Source organism: Merops nubicus, unplaced genomic scaffold (assembly GCF_000691845.1).
Source record: "Merops nubicus isolate BGI_N331 unplaced genomic scaffold, ASM69184v1 scaffold9378, whole genome shotgun sequence".
Lineage (NCBI taxonomy): Eukaryota > Metazoa > Chordata > Aves > Coraciiformes > Meropidae > Merops > Merops nubicus.
In genome coordinates, this window is record NW_008623686.1 from 124,451 (window position 1) to 141,890 (window position 17,440).

At 43.5% G+C, this 17,440-nt stretch overlaps 1 protein-coding gene across 1 annotated transcript in view; it reads right to left on the minus strand.

The window, feature by feature from the left end:
- Positions 1–11,275, minus strand: part of MAP2K5 (mitogen-activated protein kinase kinase 5) — a gene marked incomplete at both ends in the record, with an annotated part of 131,284 nt that extends 120,009 nt beyond the window's left edge. The window contains 3 exons of the mRNA XM_008945159.1: positions 1,010–1,079; positions 5,714–5,781; positions 11,227–11,275. Coding sequence (XP_008943407.1) covers positions 1,010–1,079; positions 5,714–5,781; positions 11,227–11,275 — 187 coding nt within the window. The remainder of the gene's footprint in view (positions 1–1,009; positions 1,080–5,713; positions 5,782–11,226) is intronic.
- Between the last annotated feature and the right edge of the window lie 6,165 nt (positions 11,276–17,440).

The window sequence follows — 17,440 nt, forward strand, 5'->3', positions numbered from 1 at the left end:
CCCCCCCCCCGAATCCAAGCCTCTTTTCCATTGGAGCACATTAAAGTAGCAGGAAACCCAGCCTCCTTTTGAGACCTTATTAGCATGTGTTTGAGAAGGCTGTTGGTTAATTGCCCAATTCAAACTTCAGAGAGTTGTAAGTAATGAAAGTCTAGAATGTTTAATTGGGAGACTCATAGTATGATTATTTGTATAATATCAGTTAAGTGAGAAGAGTTTAATTTTTAATTATTTCAATTAATTTATTGCTGGGAGATTTACTTAGAGAATTTAAACCTTATCTGTTTCATCAATTAAGAATCAGAGATTCAAAGCCTGGATACTGAGAGGATCTGAATGAATCAGTGGAATTATGTAATGTATTAAGTCTTTTTTTTTTTGAGCTCTGAGAGAGCAGCTCATGCCCAAAAACCTAACTAGCTGCCTACAGATTTTTTTGTTCAGGATGTAGATGACCTATTTTTTAATTGCCTCAGCCCACATAATTGGCTACATCTTTCTCTGCTCGGAAGTACTGTAGTACTTGTGATCATTTTGGTATCACTGTTAAGTGCCCAAATCTCCAAAAAAATGTGTCATGGATAAAGCTTCTGTGACAGACACGTTCCCATTTTCAAAATGAACAATGACAGTGACATTCCCCAAGTCTGTTAGACTGAGTAATGATATTAGAAGGTCTTAAAGCTAGATTTTCATAAGTAGCCCAAACTTAAGTTATTCATCTGCTCTGGCTTGAATATAAAGCAGAATCATCACCAATGAGTTTCTTAAACATACTTAAATATGTACTATGCAAACCAAATCTTGTTAGTCTAATTTACTCCAGTAAATTAGCTATTTTATATGCAATAATTGTAGTTTTCTCTACACTCCCCACAATAATGAATTCTTCTACCCAAATTAAGAGGGAAACATCATGTTATGTGCATTTAAACCTCTCAAAACCACCATTGCTGATGAAACAGTTTACTGATATCATCGTTGTTGATTAGAATTTGTTAAGCATTACCTCTTGGATATATCTGAAGAGGCTCTATTAACTGTCCATTTACTTGCTGTTCCATTACAGTGGAGTAATACTGCAAAGAGATTAAAGAAAGAGATTACTCAGGAATGTATGAATAGCAGTAGAAGCACTTATGGATTGTTTAACTCAATGTTGGGGCTTTTTTTTTAAATTACCATAGCACATACCAGCCTTTAGAACATTTTCTTGAACCATTTGCATCGTTCACACAATCAAGTGGCCTGGGAGGAATGCAACCAAGGGGCTGTGACACCCAGCACAGCACTGACTCCAGCACAGGGATCTGTTACTGGCTCAGCTAAGCAAGTTTTGGGCCCACCTGAAAACCTGGGAATGCTTCAGAAGAGTGAGCAAATGAAACATTTACAGCAAACACAGCAGCTGCCACACCTGGAGAAGCCAGGAAAACCAGTCAAATGTGGAAACAAAGAAATGCTGTAAATATCATCCAAACCTGCACAATTAGGAAAACTCTGAGGGAGAAAAAGAGTCTGGAAACTATCCAAGAATTTGCAGTGATGAAGCACAGCCAGGGCAGTCAAGGCCACATCCCACATAAGCATTCCCTTAGCATACAAATTTAAAGCACAGTAGAGTATGAAAAGCAGCATTACTGGAAAGCCACTGCAGCCATCCTGACCTCGGGCTCCACAGGAGCTGCTGGGAGTGGTCTGGGGGACACACATATTAATTGATAAAGAAAAGCCAAAAATGGACAAAAAGGGATGCAAAAGTATCTAAGAACATCAAGCCCCAAGAAGACAGAAAATATGTGATGTGGTATGAGGGAGCCTGAGATGTGGTATGAAGATGAAGAGTGGCATTAAAAGAAAAAAATAAACGTTTGGATTAACTAAATTGAAACCTTTATTAGCCTTTTTTAATTGACCCTCACTCCTGAGGAGGGGCAAACACCCACCAGACAGGACATTTAACCTCACAACCAGACAGTCCTGGGACAGGAGGCAGCCCTTGCTACAAGTTCCCTGTTTGCAGCCCCCACACCTCTCACCACGACGTGTGAGGTACTGAAAGCACATCACAAAGCACCTTCCTTCTGCACTCACCCAACACCTTTGAAGCAAACGTGCTGGCTGTGGGCCAGATCTGCATGGCAGAAATCAGGGTAGCTGCACTGACTTTCATGCTAATTCTCACCAGCCAAGTGTGGTCTAAGACTCCAGCATGTCACTGTTGCCAGTGTTTTGTGATACTATTGCTCAAGTTGGCAAGAAGGGATGTCAGGAAAGAAAAAAAAAAAAATCTAAGTCTCTGTGGAACCATGTTCTTGACTCACACCAGTGGTTTCCCCACGATGAAAGCTTTTTTTACCTATCCAACTTAAAAAAGCCAAATGTTTATTAGCTACCTAATATTTTCTAACATTTTCTTTCCCTTCACAATGGGATTAAACACGTGAACTACAGTAACCAAACATTATATGGGCACCAAAGAATTTATGTGTGGAGATTTTCCAGTGCTTCTGTTTTTCAAGTTCCCATCAAGAAAGGCAAAGAAATTTCCTTTTTGTGAAAAACAAGTGTTATGCAGAGAAGCACTGAGGGTTGAAGGATCCATCCAGCCCCACCTCCTGTGTGTACATCCAGTGTGACACCTGCTGCTAGAAGCACTTCTTTCATTAAAACCCCACCACAATATTTTTGAGGGGGGAATCTCATTCATACTGGTGCACAAACATACGAATCCCCACCCTAACCAAGAGTGTAACACTTGCTTTCTCTGGACTTACACAGCTATTGGTCACAAAAACCTGCTCTTCTGAAATCATAGAGAGGTTTTCAGGAGTCAGGACGACCCATAGATTTACTTGGTATCAGGCTGGTCATGAATAACATGCCAAATCTTCTACCATGTCCCCATATCCCTTCATAAAACTGCGTCACTGGTACCTAATAGTTATGGAGCTGTGAAAATCTCCAGCTCCACTGGGGGCCAAAATTGCTTAAGAAAAACTAACTTTTTAATTACTGTTTCACTAGTGGCATTTTGTGACCTGAAAACATATATATACTCAATATAAACATACCTGACATACTCTCTAGAATAATAAACTAAAATAAACATACATGAGATGGTATTTTTTTTTTTGGTAGGAAACAGTGGGGGGGAGAGAGAGAGAGAGAAAAAACCATGGCCCTCTCCATTACTCAAGCAGTGATGACAAGTAAATGAAATATCAATCATGTAAGCTGTCAACCTTTTGGGACAGCAATAACTGTTAACAAGTAGTCTGGAAAAATTGTCTGAAAATGACTTGTCCTCCACACACGAGCATTTGAGGTTTCCATGGAAAATTAAGATGCCAGTGGCTATTTGGAACATTGCTCAGGTATTCTTTTTAATGGAAAATTTGCCAGTTATTGATCCAGAGCATGTACCCCCTTGCTTTCAGAAAGCTGCAAGCAACTTTCCAATCAGTGGCTGTCAAAAAAATTACTGCCTTTTTATACTGATACAAGACAACAGCCAAAGTGCAACTGTGCTGAGACTCCATGTCTGCCTTTAATTAACCACAATGCACAACAGAAATAGAATTTTAGTTACTGCTCCACAATATTTGCATGGGCATAATACAGTGTGTTTCTGCATACTCCAAAGTCATTCCAGAACGGCTTGAAATCACTTCAGAAAACAAAGAAGAGAAGAGCTTGTGCGTGACTCAAAACATCCTCCCCAACTATAGTGTCACACCTGCACCAAAGAGATCTGTATTTCCAGGCAATTATTTTTTTGCTCTTAAATGAATGAAAACCATTCACTTTTATTTTGGAGAACATCAGCAGAACTGGAGACAAACTGCACCGTGTCAAAATTCCTAGAAATATTACAACTGCTGTTCAATCCTCCAAGTATTTGTTGCAGGGCTCAAAATACTCAAAAATGAGTATTCTTCTTCACTAGTATAATCTTCAAGATTACTCTATGTTCATTGTACATACACTGAGGGCTGGAACATTTCTTCTAGGAGGACAGGCTGAGAGAGTTGGGGCTGTTCAGCCTGGGGAAGAGAAGGCTCTGGGGAGACCTTGCTGCCTTCAGTATCTCAAGGGGACCTACAAAAAACCTGGGGAAGGACTTTTTACAAGGGCTTCTAGTGACAGGATGAAGGGCAATGGCTTCAAACTGGAAGAAGAGAAGTTTAGATTAGAAATTAGAAAGTTCTTCACTAGGAGGTTGGTGAGACACTGGCACAGGCTGCCCAGGGAAGCTGTGGATGCTCCATCACTGGAGGTGTTCCAGACCAGCTTGGATGGGGCTTGGAGCAACCTGGTCTAGTGGGAGGTGTCCCTGCCCATGGCAAGAGGATTGGAACTACATGATCTTTAAGATCCTTTCCAACCCAAACTATTTTGTAATTCTATGATTCTTTTTCTTGTAAGCTAAGAACATTTGTTTTCTTATGAACTCATCTCAAAATGACACCTATAGGATGTTAGAAAGTTAAATCATCAATGCAAGACTCAAATAGAACACTACTCTCAAACTGAAGAGAAAATTTTCAGAGAAGAAAAGCTGCTGAAGTGGAAAGAAGTCATTTACAGACATCCCATAATTTTTAAGGGAGAGTTCAGCAATCATAACTCTAATGTACTGAAACTTTAACAGTGAGCTTGGAAGCATAGCAAAAAGATGACCTTACAAAGGCATGATTCATTCTAAAACTGTGCCAGGAAAAATCAAGTTTTAAAGTTTAACAGCAAAAATGGCAGATATTTTATATGAGAAATGGAGAAACACAAGGAATTCCTCAGGGGAAGCATCACCAGTGACCTGGTTGTTTGAAACAAAACAACCAAAAAAACCCTAAAACAAGCACAAACCTCCTTGAGTGCAGCAAGATTTTTCTTCCTTCCTTCCCCCCCCATTAAGGTCATTAATACAGTGAGAAGTACACTTCAGGAGAGACCAGAATTTCAGCTGGCTTAGAGAAAATACCCATTCTTTATTTTCTTATCAATTTAATTTGAAGGGAAACATGAAATGATTTCTTCCCCTGACATGTGCAACTTGAGAGAGACACCAAAGCCATATGCAAATTATTTTGTTTCAAGAAGTAACTGCATACTTTATTTCTGGAGACAGATTTTATATTTGTAGGTGTCTAGATAAGAGATTTTAGACACATCTCTCCCTCTATAAAGGCACACACAGACACACATATCTCATATTAAAAACCAGAAAATACATCTTTAAACTCGCTATGAATATTGAGCCTGCAGCTACAATGAAACTCTTCTGTGAGGAGGGGTGAAACAGTCTCCAGATGAAAGTAGATTTTGAAAAATTTTTAGAGCCCAGGGGTTCATTTTTAATGAGCCGTTACTTTAAGTACTGCATAAAAAATAGAAGAAATTGATAGTCCATTTAGCCTGCACTATACCTAATGCAAAAGTCATTAAGATGCATTATTCTTAATGTTTATGATATGATCAGTAAGTGTACAAGACTTTTTTTTTTTAAAAAAGTCAGGCACGTCCATATATCTCATGTGATACAGATTTTAAACACCTACACTTAATGCAGGAATATTATACTGTGAACTTAATACAGGAATATTATCCTGTGGATACTGCAGCTTATGGTAATGCTTTGATACGTGCAAAAGAAACCCACAAACCAACCCCAAACCATGAAAAATAACAGCACTGGTTATACTATACCTACATAGGACAGCATGGCTTTCATTTCTTCATCACTTCTGACAGTGATCCGATCACCATCCTCATCTTCATCTAACAAAGAAATGGACAAAGTTCATCAGCAGAGGAAGAAGGGTATTTACAATTTTAATGTGTTTTAAAGGTTTTAAGCTGGACTTTTATAAGCATATAAATTATGAAGAAGGTAAAAGCCAACTACACAGGCAACCATGTACCCTGAAACAGTACAATGACTCCCAATATTAATTAATGAAGACTACAAATACAACTAAAAAAAGGGGCATGAACAAAGGGCTCAAAACTTTGCTCTCAACAGGTTTTTTTTACTGCCACAAGCTCTCCAGAAGCCAAGTGCTCTACATGTGCTATGCTACCCTCCCCTGAAACCCACCAAAACATTCTTCTGGCACAGCAAACAAAGTGAAGCTCCTCAGTGTGCCTCAAACCTCTCAGGAGGAGTTAAGTTTTGGCAGTTTCTTTCACCAGGATGACTAGAAATGTAAAATGTTAAATCCCTCTCCTCCCACTACAACATTCTGGTCTTACAGCCAACCCTCCCCCAACTGACCTGCCCTGTGCCAAGTTCCTCCTGGCCCCCTGCCCCACCCCAGTTACACAAGCACAGGCACCTCCACTCCTCATGGCACAGCAATGCTGACTGAAAAAAGGGAACTTCCAGGCAGACACAAATCCACAACGTTTACAGAGACAGGTTTAGATGAAGACAGAAGCAAAACCAGCCTGTGTCTTTGTTATTAGTGCAGCTGTGGGTGAAGAGGCAGGAGCAGCATCACCAGCACCTTGGTTACATGATGACAGCTCCAGCACAGCCACCAACACATGGACAAGGGAGAAGCTGCTGTGGCAACAGAGCCAGGAGAATGGGAGTGAGATGTTGAGGGGCTCCAGCAGAGCAAGGCGTCCAGAAAATAGGAAGACCTGAAGGAGGAACAGACTTTCCAAAGACATATGGTGGGATTCAGCAGGTGTGGATATAGCAGGGAGCTCAATCCCCCCCATTAGCACCAGGCAGTGCCACAACACACTCCACTGTCACAAGCAGCTCTTGCTGAGACTCCCTGTGTGGTTCCTTCACCCCAATGACAGCAGCATCCACCCCATCCTCCTGAACAGCTCATACACCTTCAATAGGAGAGCTGCACCATCAGACCAAACAGACCCCTCCATGTCAGATACAAATTGTTCATTTCTTTTTATTGCTCCAGCTTTGGGGGAGGAAGGAGAGGTTAATTATCCATCTCCAATTTTTTATTGCCTACTGCAATGTAAATGTCTTCCTTACATACTTGTTAAAAAACCAAAAGCACAGCACACTGGTGTGTAGCCCAGCTTGACATTTGTTTGCTCCCCATTGGACAGGGAGCTCTCTAAAAATAAAACATCCAGCTGATACCACAGAAATGCTGACAAAGTCACCAGTCTTTTTGGCCAGAAGACACCTATTGTGGGGAATCTCAAGTACATGGAACCATTTCAGTTGGGATATTTAAAAGGCCTGAGGCACACAACTATTCCTGAAAGCTGATGACCCTTGTCAGCAGTTCTCAGTGACAGGAGAAGGAGCAACAGGCACCAACTGGAACCCAGGAGGTGCCACCTGAGCAGGAGGAGAAACTTCTTTGGTGTGAGGGTGCAGAGCCTGGAGCAGCTGCCCAGAGAGGCTGTGGAGTCTCCTGCTCTGGAGAGATCCCAAACCCTCCTGGCTGTGACCCTGGGCACCCTGCTGTGGGTGAGCTGCTGGAGCAGGGGCGTGGGACGAGGTGTTGGAAAGGACCTCTGGAGATGATCCTGTTATTTCAAACACATATTAAATACCTAAGTGTGAGGATGTGGAGATGATCCTGTGCACTTCCACAGCTTCAGGACCAGAGGAGGTTTGCTCCTCACCAGCTCAGGATGCCAGCAGAGGGCTGGGGCAGTCTGTCCATCTGTCCCCATCTGTGCAAACCTGCTCTCTGCAATCACAGCCTGTGGACTACATCCACATAAAGCAGTGCCATAGAATCCCTACATGAAAACTCACTCTTGCTCCTAGTTATGCACAAGAACAAAGAGAGTCACCAACACTTAAAGCAGCCTGTCAGAAAGCTGGGGACAGACTCTGGAGCAGGGCCTGTTGGGACAGGACAAGGGAGGGTGGTTTTAAACTCAGAGAGGGAGATTCAGACTAGAGAGGAGGATGTTTTTTACACATCCTGAGGGTGGTGAGCCCCTGTCCCAGGCTGCCCAGAGAGGTGGTCACTGCCCCATCCCTGGAACCATCCCAGGTGAGGTTGGACCAAGCTCTGAGCACCCTGCTCTAGCTGCAGATGTCCCTGCTCCCTGCAGGGGGGCTGGACTGGGTGACCTTGAAAGGTCCCTTCCACCCCAAAACATTCTCTGATTCTGTGAAATTAGGAGTACTCAAGAAAGGTGTTTGTTAACTTTGTCTCTGAAAACCTAGCAGGTAATTCTGAGGCCATAAGGAACAGAGCAAAACAGTGCAGAAGAGAGCAGAACAACAGGAGAGAAATAATAACAAAAAAAGTAACAAACCCCTTGGAATTATAGGACCATGGAAACACGGAAGCTGGAAGAGGAACTAGGTAGCACAACAAAATCCTACAGGAGCCTTGTCTCATGGAAATTTTAACTGGTGAACTGCCAGACTGCTGAAACTCCATGCTAGGGCTACCAGCCTGCAGCCAGTCATGAATGATGGAAAGATTAAGAAGAGTTAGTGAGTTGAAACTGAACGCTTCCTTGCCTGAAACATTTTTGGCAGAAAGGAGGAGGAGCTGTAAAACTGCTACCTGGCTGAAGCCCAAGCCCCAGTCACAGTGTGTAACGGAGTAAGAAAAGCTGAAGAAGCAGCTGCTGGGAGAGTGAACACAACCAACACCACGCATCAACAAGGGGGGATCAGAGGAAAATGCAGAAGAGGGGAAACATATGACAGAGAGAGATGAATATACAGAGATAAAAGCTGTTAAAGAAGCCTGGCTTGAGGGAACAGACTGAGCTGGGACTATCAAAAAAAGAAAGAGGTGGAAAACTCTTAGCTCCCACTTGCAGAATGGTTATAAAAAATAAAGTCACACATTATTCATTTGCAAATGATTAAAAGTTTAACTCCAAAGTTCTCAGAACTGCAAAATTCCTGATGGTGTACAAACCAAATTAATTAAAAATATGTTAATGAAAAGGCAGAAAATGTTACCCAGCATTAAAAAAGCCAAATCTACAAGCATTACCTGGATATCTTAAAGAGCAAAACATGAAGAAAAATCAACCTCCTATTGGTGCAGAGATCCTTTGCCACCCTGCCATGACACTGAAGTGGGCACATCCCCAACGCCAGCCAGATATGACACGGGCTCAGAAAGATTTCCAGGCTTCTCTGCTTGCCTAGAGCACAGCAATATGATTTTCCACCACATTAGGGAAGCAAAAGTAGAACCAAAAAAATCCTACGCGCTGGCTGGATTTTGCTAATGTCACTTAAAATGGAGGAAGAAATCCTCACAAGATACCAAATAGAGTGCAGCAGATGGTAAACAAATATTATGAAGCAATCTTCCCAAAATCTGCAGCGTGTCACAAATATACAAAATGGCAGAGTTTGGATAAAAGGATTGTAATAGGCCATATGTTGGTACTGGGTTTATCTGTGGAGATGTGCAATCCACGTGAAGGTCCAACAGTAGGAGAAGTGCAGCCCCAGGTAGGAGCTGCAACGGATGGGACGCTGTAGATAATAACTAAACCAAGAGTAGAGGAGCCTGTGCTGGATGGCAATTATCCCCATCTGAAGCAGCAATGAAGCAGGAGAGAATGAAGCTTAAGCTGGGAAAATCCAGGGGTTTGATATGGAAAAAGGAAGCAGGAAAAAAAAAAATCACACATCGCTATAGATAACATATTTTAGATGCCAGTTAAATGGCAGGGGAAATGGTTTTGTGCAGATGTAAATGACAGACTAGAGACATGAACCGAAAGCACAGAAGCAGATGTTAGAAGACACAATGAAATAAGTATTTCCAGGAAAGTTCTGCACGTGGTATCATTAATATGGGCTACTGCCCTGATCGCAGCGGCTGCTGCTGGTGCATGAAGTTCAAAGGCAGCTAATGGGTGACGTGGGAAGTATGGGAAAGGAAATTTATTAGCAAATCATAAAAAGAAACAGCAAGGTCTGGAGCCTGCCTTTGCTCAGGTCTCTGTAGAAAGTCTTCTTTTAAAAAGCAAGGCAGGAGAAACGTTGAAGCTACAGAGAAATAACACAACCTCCATTCTTAGGTTTCTGGCGTTTCAGGAGGGGAAAACACAAACATACAAAAACAAAGATAAAAAGCACTAAACAGTACTTTAAGTACCATAAAACAGTATTTCCTTGGATTATCTACACGCAGAATTATCCATAAAGCTCCAAGAAGGGGAGACATGCTAAGAAGAATGCAAGGCCCTGTCTCTTACCTTCAGCACCATGATCTTACTCACAACACTTCTAATCCCCTCTGGCTCCTTCTTGCTATTTCACCTCTCAAAGGTAAACACAGAGGTGCATAGAAAAGAAAATATAATGAAAGGGAATAGCAGGAGCCCTCCCCACTTGGAAGGAAACTTTATCTCAGTATCTTATCCCCTAAGACACAGATGTCTGACTCCCCTTTGCAGCTTATTGATCTCCAGATAAGACACAATCCTGCAGGAATTGCTCCAAAAATAAACAGGACTCAAAGAACAGAGCAGAAAGATATTAGCAGCTATAGGTCTAAATCTGCACTAATACTCACTGAAAGCTCTCCTAACTCAGCAGAAGCACCTTCACAAGGTACAAATACCATTATGTACAACCCCAACCTACAGATAGCTCAGATTCCACACAGAAGTGATTTTGTTCCCAGCTTTTTGGTCTCAGCCAGACCCACAGAGCCTTTTAGAAGTTACTGTTCTTGCCCAGGTCTCACCAGGTGCCACCATCCTGCAGCTCCCCATCCCTCCTCCAGGAGCTGAAGCTGAATAACTGCCTACACCTCCTGCTCTCAGAGAAGCTGCTGTATTTAACTTGAGGAAAACTAAACCCACAGCACTTCTTCCAGAAAAAAAACCCAGACTTTTATTCCCCCATTAATTCCAAATGCTGCTATATTTGGTACAAAATCTGTAGGTTGCATCATACTTCTGTAAAAGCTACTGCTCTTGTGGTTCCTTCCAATGGAGGATTAAAATCTTAAACTTAGACCTACAGGTACTTTATACTTTTCATTTAATTCAAGCAATATAATTGCAGTGAGGAGTAAGAGCATGGTAAGGTCATGTTGGTAATTAAAGCTATATTGTAGAAATATGCTCACTCCAGATGTGATTAAATAATATTGTTTGGTTCAGGATCATCATTAAACTTGCATTAATGCATAAATATTTATAACATATCACAAATGTAAACATTACAGGGCTGTCATTTTAAAAATCAATACAGTGACAAAAGAGACAGTTTATCCAAGTCATACTTACACTCAAATGCTGTTGTTGTTGTGTCTGGCAAAACCTGACCGATGACATCCTAAAAGGTAAAGAACAATTACTCTACATCAGATGGGAAATGCCCCAGATGGTTTAGACTAAGTCATCTTAATCACTCCCCAGGTTAAAGACTTCAGGACCTGCTACCTCACCACTGCCCACAAATTCCCAACTTTTTGGCACACAAGAGGAATCAGTACAAATCGTGGTGCTCCTCTCCTTCCTCTCCACATTTCCTTAAGGAAAACTCTTTTCTTTTCAAATAACTCCATCATAATGGCAAACAAGTCAGTGTTGTTCCTGCAGCTGAAAGAACTGATTTTGTCTGTAGGTATCTAACGTCAGTCATAAAAACAGAGGTTTGTGAATGGCTTTAACTGCAGAAAGCACATTTTCTCTCTCAGTCCTTCTGCCTACATCACCCTGATTATAGAATCGTTAAGGTTGGAAAAGACCTCCAAGTTCAAGTTCAGCTGTCAACCCAATGCTCCCACAACCATGTCCCAAAGTGCCACATCCACATGCTTTTTGAACCCCTCCAGGGCTGGGGACTCCAGGACCCTCCTGGGCAGTCTGGGCCAAGGCCTCACCACTCTGCCAGGAGAGAAATTCTTCCTAATATCCAACTGAAACCTCCCCTGGGGCAACTTCAGCCTGTTTCCTCTTGTCCTATCTCTGGTTAGTTGGGAGAAGAGACCAACCCCCACCTCACTCCAACCTCCTGTCAGTGAGTTGTAGAGAGCCAGAAGGTCTCCCCTGAGCCCCCTCTTCTCCAGACCTGGGACTCCCCAGGTCCCTCAGCTGCTCCTCACAAGCCATGTGGACCTCCCCGGGCCCCCCAGCTCCTCCTCACAAGCCATGTTCCCCAGACCCCTCAACAGCTTTGTTGCCCTTCTCTGGACCCTCTCCATCCCCCTCAAGGTCTTTCTTATTCTGTGGCACCCCAAACTGACCCCAGTGCTCAGCTGTGGCCTCCCCAGTGCCCAGTCCAGGGGCACAATCACTCCCCTGCTCCTGCTGGATTCCTCCTCTCCACCTCCAACCCACTGCCCTGGTCCTGCCTCCCACAAGCCCCTCATCCCACAGCTCATCCCCAGCCCTGTTTGGCAGAGAACAGCTCCAGATGTTTTTTTCAGGCTGCTATCATGAATTCAGACAGAGCTCTGAGACTGAAGGAATTTTTGCTGCTTTGAGCCCACAAGTGCCCAGGGAAGTGGCAGGACCCTCGAGCTGCCTGCTCTGCCCCACCACGCAGCGCCGCAGCTCGAGACGCTCCCCTCTCCACACGTGGAGCATTTGGAGGGCTCTTTGTCATCCCTAACTGGAATTTAAACTTCTCCAAAACTTCAGATTCAGATACATGGGCAGGCTCCAGCCTGGGTGCTGCGACCACTCCCCACAGCCCCTTTGCTGGGGGTGTACAACTCTCCCAGTCCAGCCCATCACAAAACACATCAAGCACTTCCACGTGCTGCACATCCCTGAGCCAAACCAGCAGCTTTTGCTAACAGAAGCCTCTCCTGTACAACTAAACCCAGAGCAGGAGAGATGGAGTTTTACTTCTGAAACCTTTACATAGAGCATTCCCTCAAAATTTAGTGAAAAATAGCTCCTCAGACTGAAGTCATCCTGGCCTCCCAGCTCAGGTGCTGCTGTCATCCCCTGTCCCAAAGCTCTGGCAATCACTGTCCTGTTGCTTTTGTTTTCTCTATTTTCATTTCATTTAGTCCCAAACCAGGAAATCAAACATTCTGTGCACTATTTCAGAGATACAACTAACACAGTGAGAATGCAGCAAAAGCAACCTAAAGATTTCCACAGAGCTCACCAAAGCAAATAGTATTTCTAAAACTTCCTCGTGCTGCCTTTTCATTTCAGATGCTAAAATAGTCCTATGTGATCTAAAACATTAATTGTATATCACGTATGTGCAACACAGCTTAATTACATAGATTGTGAATTTGTGGACCCAAAATAACCCCCAAAACATCAACATGTTAAGAAAAATTCTTCCATTTAAATACTTATTCCAGCATTCAACAGCTCTGTCAAAACCCAGCCAAGCTGTACCCTCTGCTCCCAGCAAGAAATTAAAGCCCTGCCTAAACAGAACACTGCACTGGTAACTAATTCTTTCCAAATCCATTTAATGAAACATTGAAAATTCCTCAGCAAACACACTTCAACTGTGTTAGATTTAAGCCACTTGGACAATATTCTTATGTGGGCACACAGATGCTTCCATGAAATGGATTTTAAAATTGTCATCAGGAAAGGACCCCAGCTCAGGGGGGTCTACATAAACTAAATAAACAGTTTTAAAGAAACTGTTACCAACAGCCACAAAAACTTTGCTCTGGTTGACTTTCAGTATTTCTACTAAATCCAAACCCAGCCTTGCAGGGAGTGGGAGAGGAGGAAATGACACCGTTGCTCCATTGTTACTGTGCTGTTTCCATCAGCTCCACAAGACCTCCATGCCCAAGCACTCAGCAGACCTCTCAGTGACCCAAGCTTAAAGGATTACTTCAAATTTCAGCAGATTACCTGAGTGTGATGATTTTCTACTACCAGAACAGAGATCACAAACAATAAACCACTCCAACTTGTAGACTTTGAGTGGGCTCATGAACAACAGCTGCTATTTTATCTTATTAAACCAAAAAGACTAACAGTGAGGTGAAAAAATGAGAGGGAAACAGCTGAAACAAGAACTCTACCACCAAATCTGCTCAACAGAAGAGCTATGGAGCATTAATCTGTTGGGTGAGAAAGCAGAAAGCACAAAAGTCCTGCTTTAAAGGACCCTGGAAATTGTGAAACCACTCCTGCTGCAGTTAAAACTTGTTTTATCTCAGTATGAGATCATGAGGTTATCCTGAATTAACACCAAGTGCTTAAACACCTCGGTGACAGCCAGGGCAAACGAATCTAGACAGCCTGATGAAAAAAAATAAGCTTACTGTAATTCATTTAGGGGTGTCTTTAAAATAAATCTGTTTACTGGTAACTTGCAGGTCTGCAAAGCTGATACACACAGAAGACATTCAAAGTGACATTATGAAGAGCAGCTCTTAGCACCCAGTTTAGGAAAATAATGAAGCAAATGACCTGAAACAGCCAAGCAATGCTGCTTCTGTGGGTCAAGCACCATCCTGCTCTTCAATGTGCCACCAACCTGCAGGTATCAAGTTTTTTTGGTTTGTGTATCATCTACACAGTTTAGTAGCTGTAAAATCTCCTCCAATAGATGGAATTAGAGCAGTTGAAAATTAAGAAATGGGTCATTTAGTGTGTAAGGCATCACACTGAGTGTCAGGCTCCTGACTCCAACAGGTATGGCCATGGACAGGGTGTTTGATGACTCTGCACCACAGCTTCTTTGAAAAAAGAAGATGGAAGTGATCTTGCATGCCAGTCTGAAAGCTGCAAGGCTACACTTTTGTTTTCACAAGGCCACTCACACTTCTAGGATGCTAAATAAACAAAAAAAAATGTGTAAAAAAAACCCTGTCAGCTCTCAAAGATAATTTCATGGGCTTTCTTCATACAAAACAGACCATTGGACCTACCTTAGAAGGCCACCAGCCTTACTGCAGAGCTAATCCAAGGCTCCCCCAAAGCCTCAAGCTCCCACTGATGCTGGAGATTTGGGGGTAGGCACCTGTTTTTTGGAACTGGCTAGTGAACATGCTTCTGCAGTTCAGGGGAAGGTGGTACCTCCCATCACACCGTGGGGGCTGCAGCTACATGGTGCATCCTTGGGTCTTCAGCTGAGAGAGGCGTGGACAAGAAGGGAAGCAGTGGGGTCTGGCTGGGTCATTACACTCAGTAATTCACCTGAGTAGAGGATGCCTCAGTTCTCCACACTAGTTTTAATGGTTACTCTAATATATATGCCCTGTGTAATTGCCTACAGAAGGCCAACAGAAGAGAGGGTCAGCCCTGCTCCTGCCCTCCCCACCGCACTCAGGGCTCCTCCCCAGCCACAAGCCACACCAGATCCACCACACTTCAGTGTATGGAGCCTTATTTCATTTAATTTATCTGGCATGTGCAGAAATTAAGCACATGTGGGTGCTGTGATGGCACCTCCTGAAATACAGACACATGACAGAATCATTTTGGTCAGAAGAGACCTTTCACAGACACATGACAGAATCATTTCGGTCAGAAGAGACCTTTCAGAGCCTCAAGTCCAACCATCCCCCAGCAGTGCCAGGTCCCCATTGCCCCGTGTCCCTCACACCACATCTCCAGGGCTTGGAAACCCCTCCAGGGGTGGGGACTCCACCACTGCCCTGGGCAACCCTCCAGGGCAAGAAATTGTTCCTCAGGTCCAGCCTAAATCTCCCCTTGGGCAACCTGAGGCCATTTCCTCTTGTCTTATTCCTTGCTACATGGCAGCGTGGCCACCCACCTGGTGTAGTGCTCTGCTGTGCTAAATGAAGCAACCACAGGTTTATATCACAGCCCCTCTGCTCTGAGTTGTTATGCCTACTCTATGACAGATCCCCTTCAAAGCAGCCTCCTAAAACAGGGAAAAACAAAGCCCTGAGATGTGCCAAGCTGAAGATGTACCTGACATCCTCCTCCCTTATCCTTTCACTTCTTTCACACTGAAGAGTGGCCACAGCAATCAGGAAGCATCACCTCCAGGTGACTGGAGGTTACTGCAGGTGTTGATGACTTCGGGTGTTCCTCAAGGTCCCAGGCTGTCCATTGACCAAAATGACTCTTAAAAGCCCATCAGAGGCCAAGGGCTCTGTCAGGCTCACAGCAAGCTAGAGGCAATTACTCAAACTCCTCACAGCAGAGCATCTCACTAGAGCTGAGTTCAGTACTTTGCCCTAATACAGTAATAAATCAGTGGAGGTAAAGTCTCTCAGAGCTACTTCAACAACCACACTACTCTACTTGTGTGTATCCAGGGAGACCTTATTGCTGCCTTCCCCTATCTGGAGGGGGCCTACAAGAAAGCTGCAGGGGGGGTGGATAAGATATGGTCTGACCACCAGGTCACAGCTCTGCTACCTGAAGCCCTCTCTAGCTCTAGACACAGGTCCCCATACCTCACTGCTGCCCCAGACAAAGACTCCTGGAGAACCAGCATCCCTGTAGGGCCTCAGGCTCAGAGCAAATCATGGGCTCCAGCTTCTACCATATATGCATTTTTAACTTCAACACCAATTCTGTCCAACCCACCTGCTAAGCAGACCACACAGCTCACGTTTAAGGCCCACAGACCCCCAGCTGCTTCCATCCTGAAGCAATAAGGATGAAAACTATAAAGCAAAACAGTTTTGCAAAACCATGCTCTCAATCTGACATTTCTCTATTTGCTTTCAAGTAACAGAACCACAAAAATTTCCCATAACTAAAATGCCAGAGGGTGGTCCAAGCAGCAGTGATTATCTCCCTTCATTTGGGGAAAAGAATGAAAACCATGAAGCAGAATGTGGAATAAACCTGTCTCAGACTTGCACTGCTTGTCTTCGAAGGGCAGAGCAGGTTGTCCCAGGCGTGCTGTGTAACCAGAAGGAACTCACTGCCATCTCCAAAGGGAAACTGTCCCTCCCACAAATCTCACTGATCTGTCAGAAATTCTGCCCCCTCTCCTCCATCGACAGGAAACTCTTGGGTAACACTAAATTTTAAGAAGAATGAAACCTGGAACATTCGTCATCTACTCCAAGCACTTCTGCAATCTTCTGCAGGTCCAACATCAAACATTTTCCAACAATCAACCACTTAATCCTCACATGTTTTCTCAGTAAAACACAACACACTAAAGAGATCTGCAGAACTTCTCTCCAATATTAATAACAACAAAAGAAATTAAATACACATACAATCAGTGGTATGGGAAACCTTGCCTTTAGAGAAATAGAGGCACATGGAGTGTCTGGAAGAGATGCACTATGCAGGAAAGACAAGGGCATCCTGAAGAAACTAAATATGACCTGCACACAAGGATTAGACATTTCTTTGGGCTAAGGATGTGATTAAGAAGAAGTAAGTGGGATAAATACCCACTGTCATTTCTCACGAGACAGAGAATCCTTGTGTATCTGATGTGCAGATTAGGGAGAAAATAAGGCAGGCAGGGGTGGAGAGTAGTTCAGGGCAAAGGAGATACCACAAACTCATAGCACAGCAATGGGCAATACTGTCAAAAGGTGAGGGGCTGGAGTGTGGCCAGAGA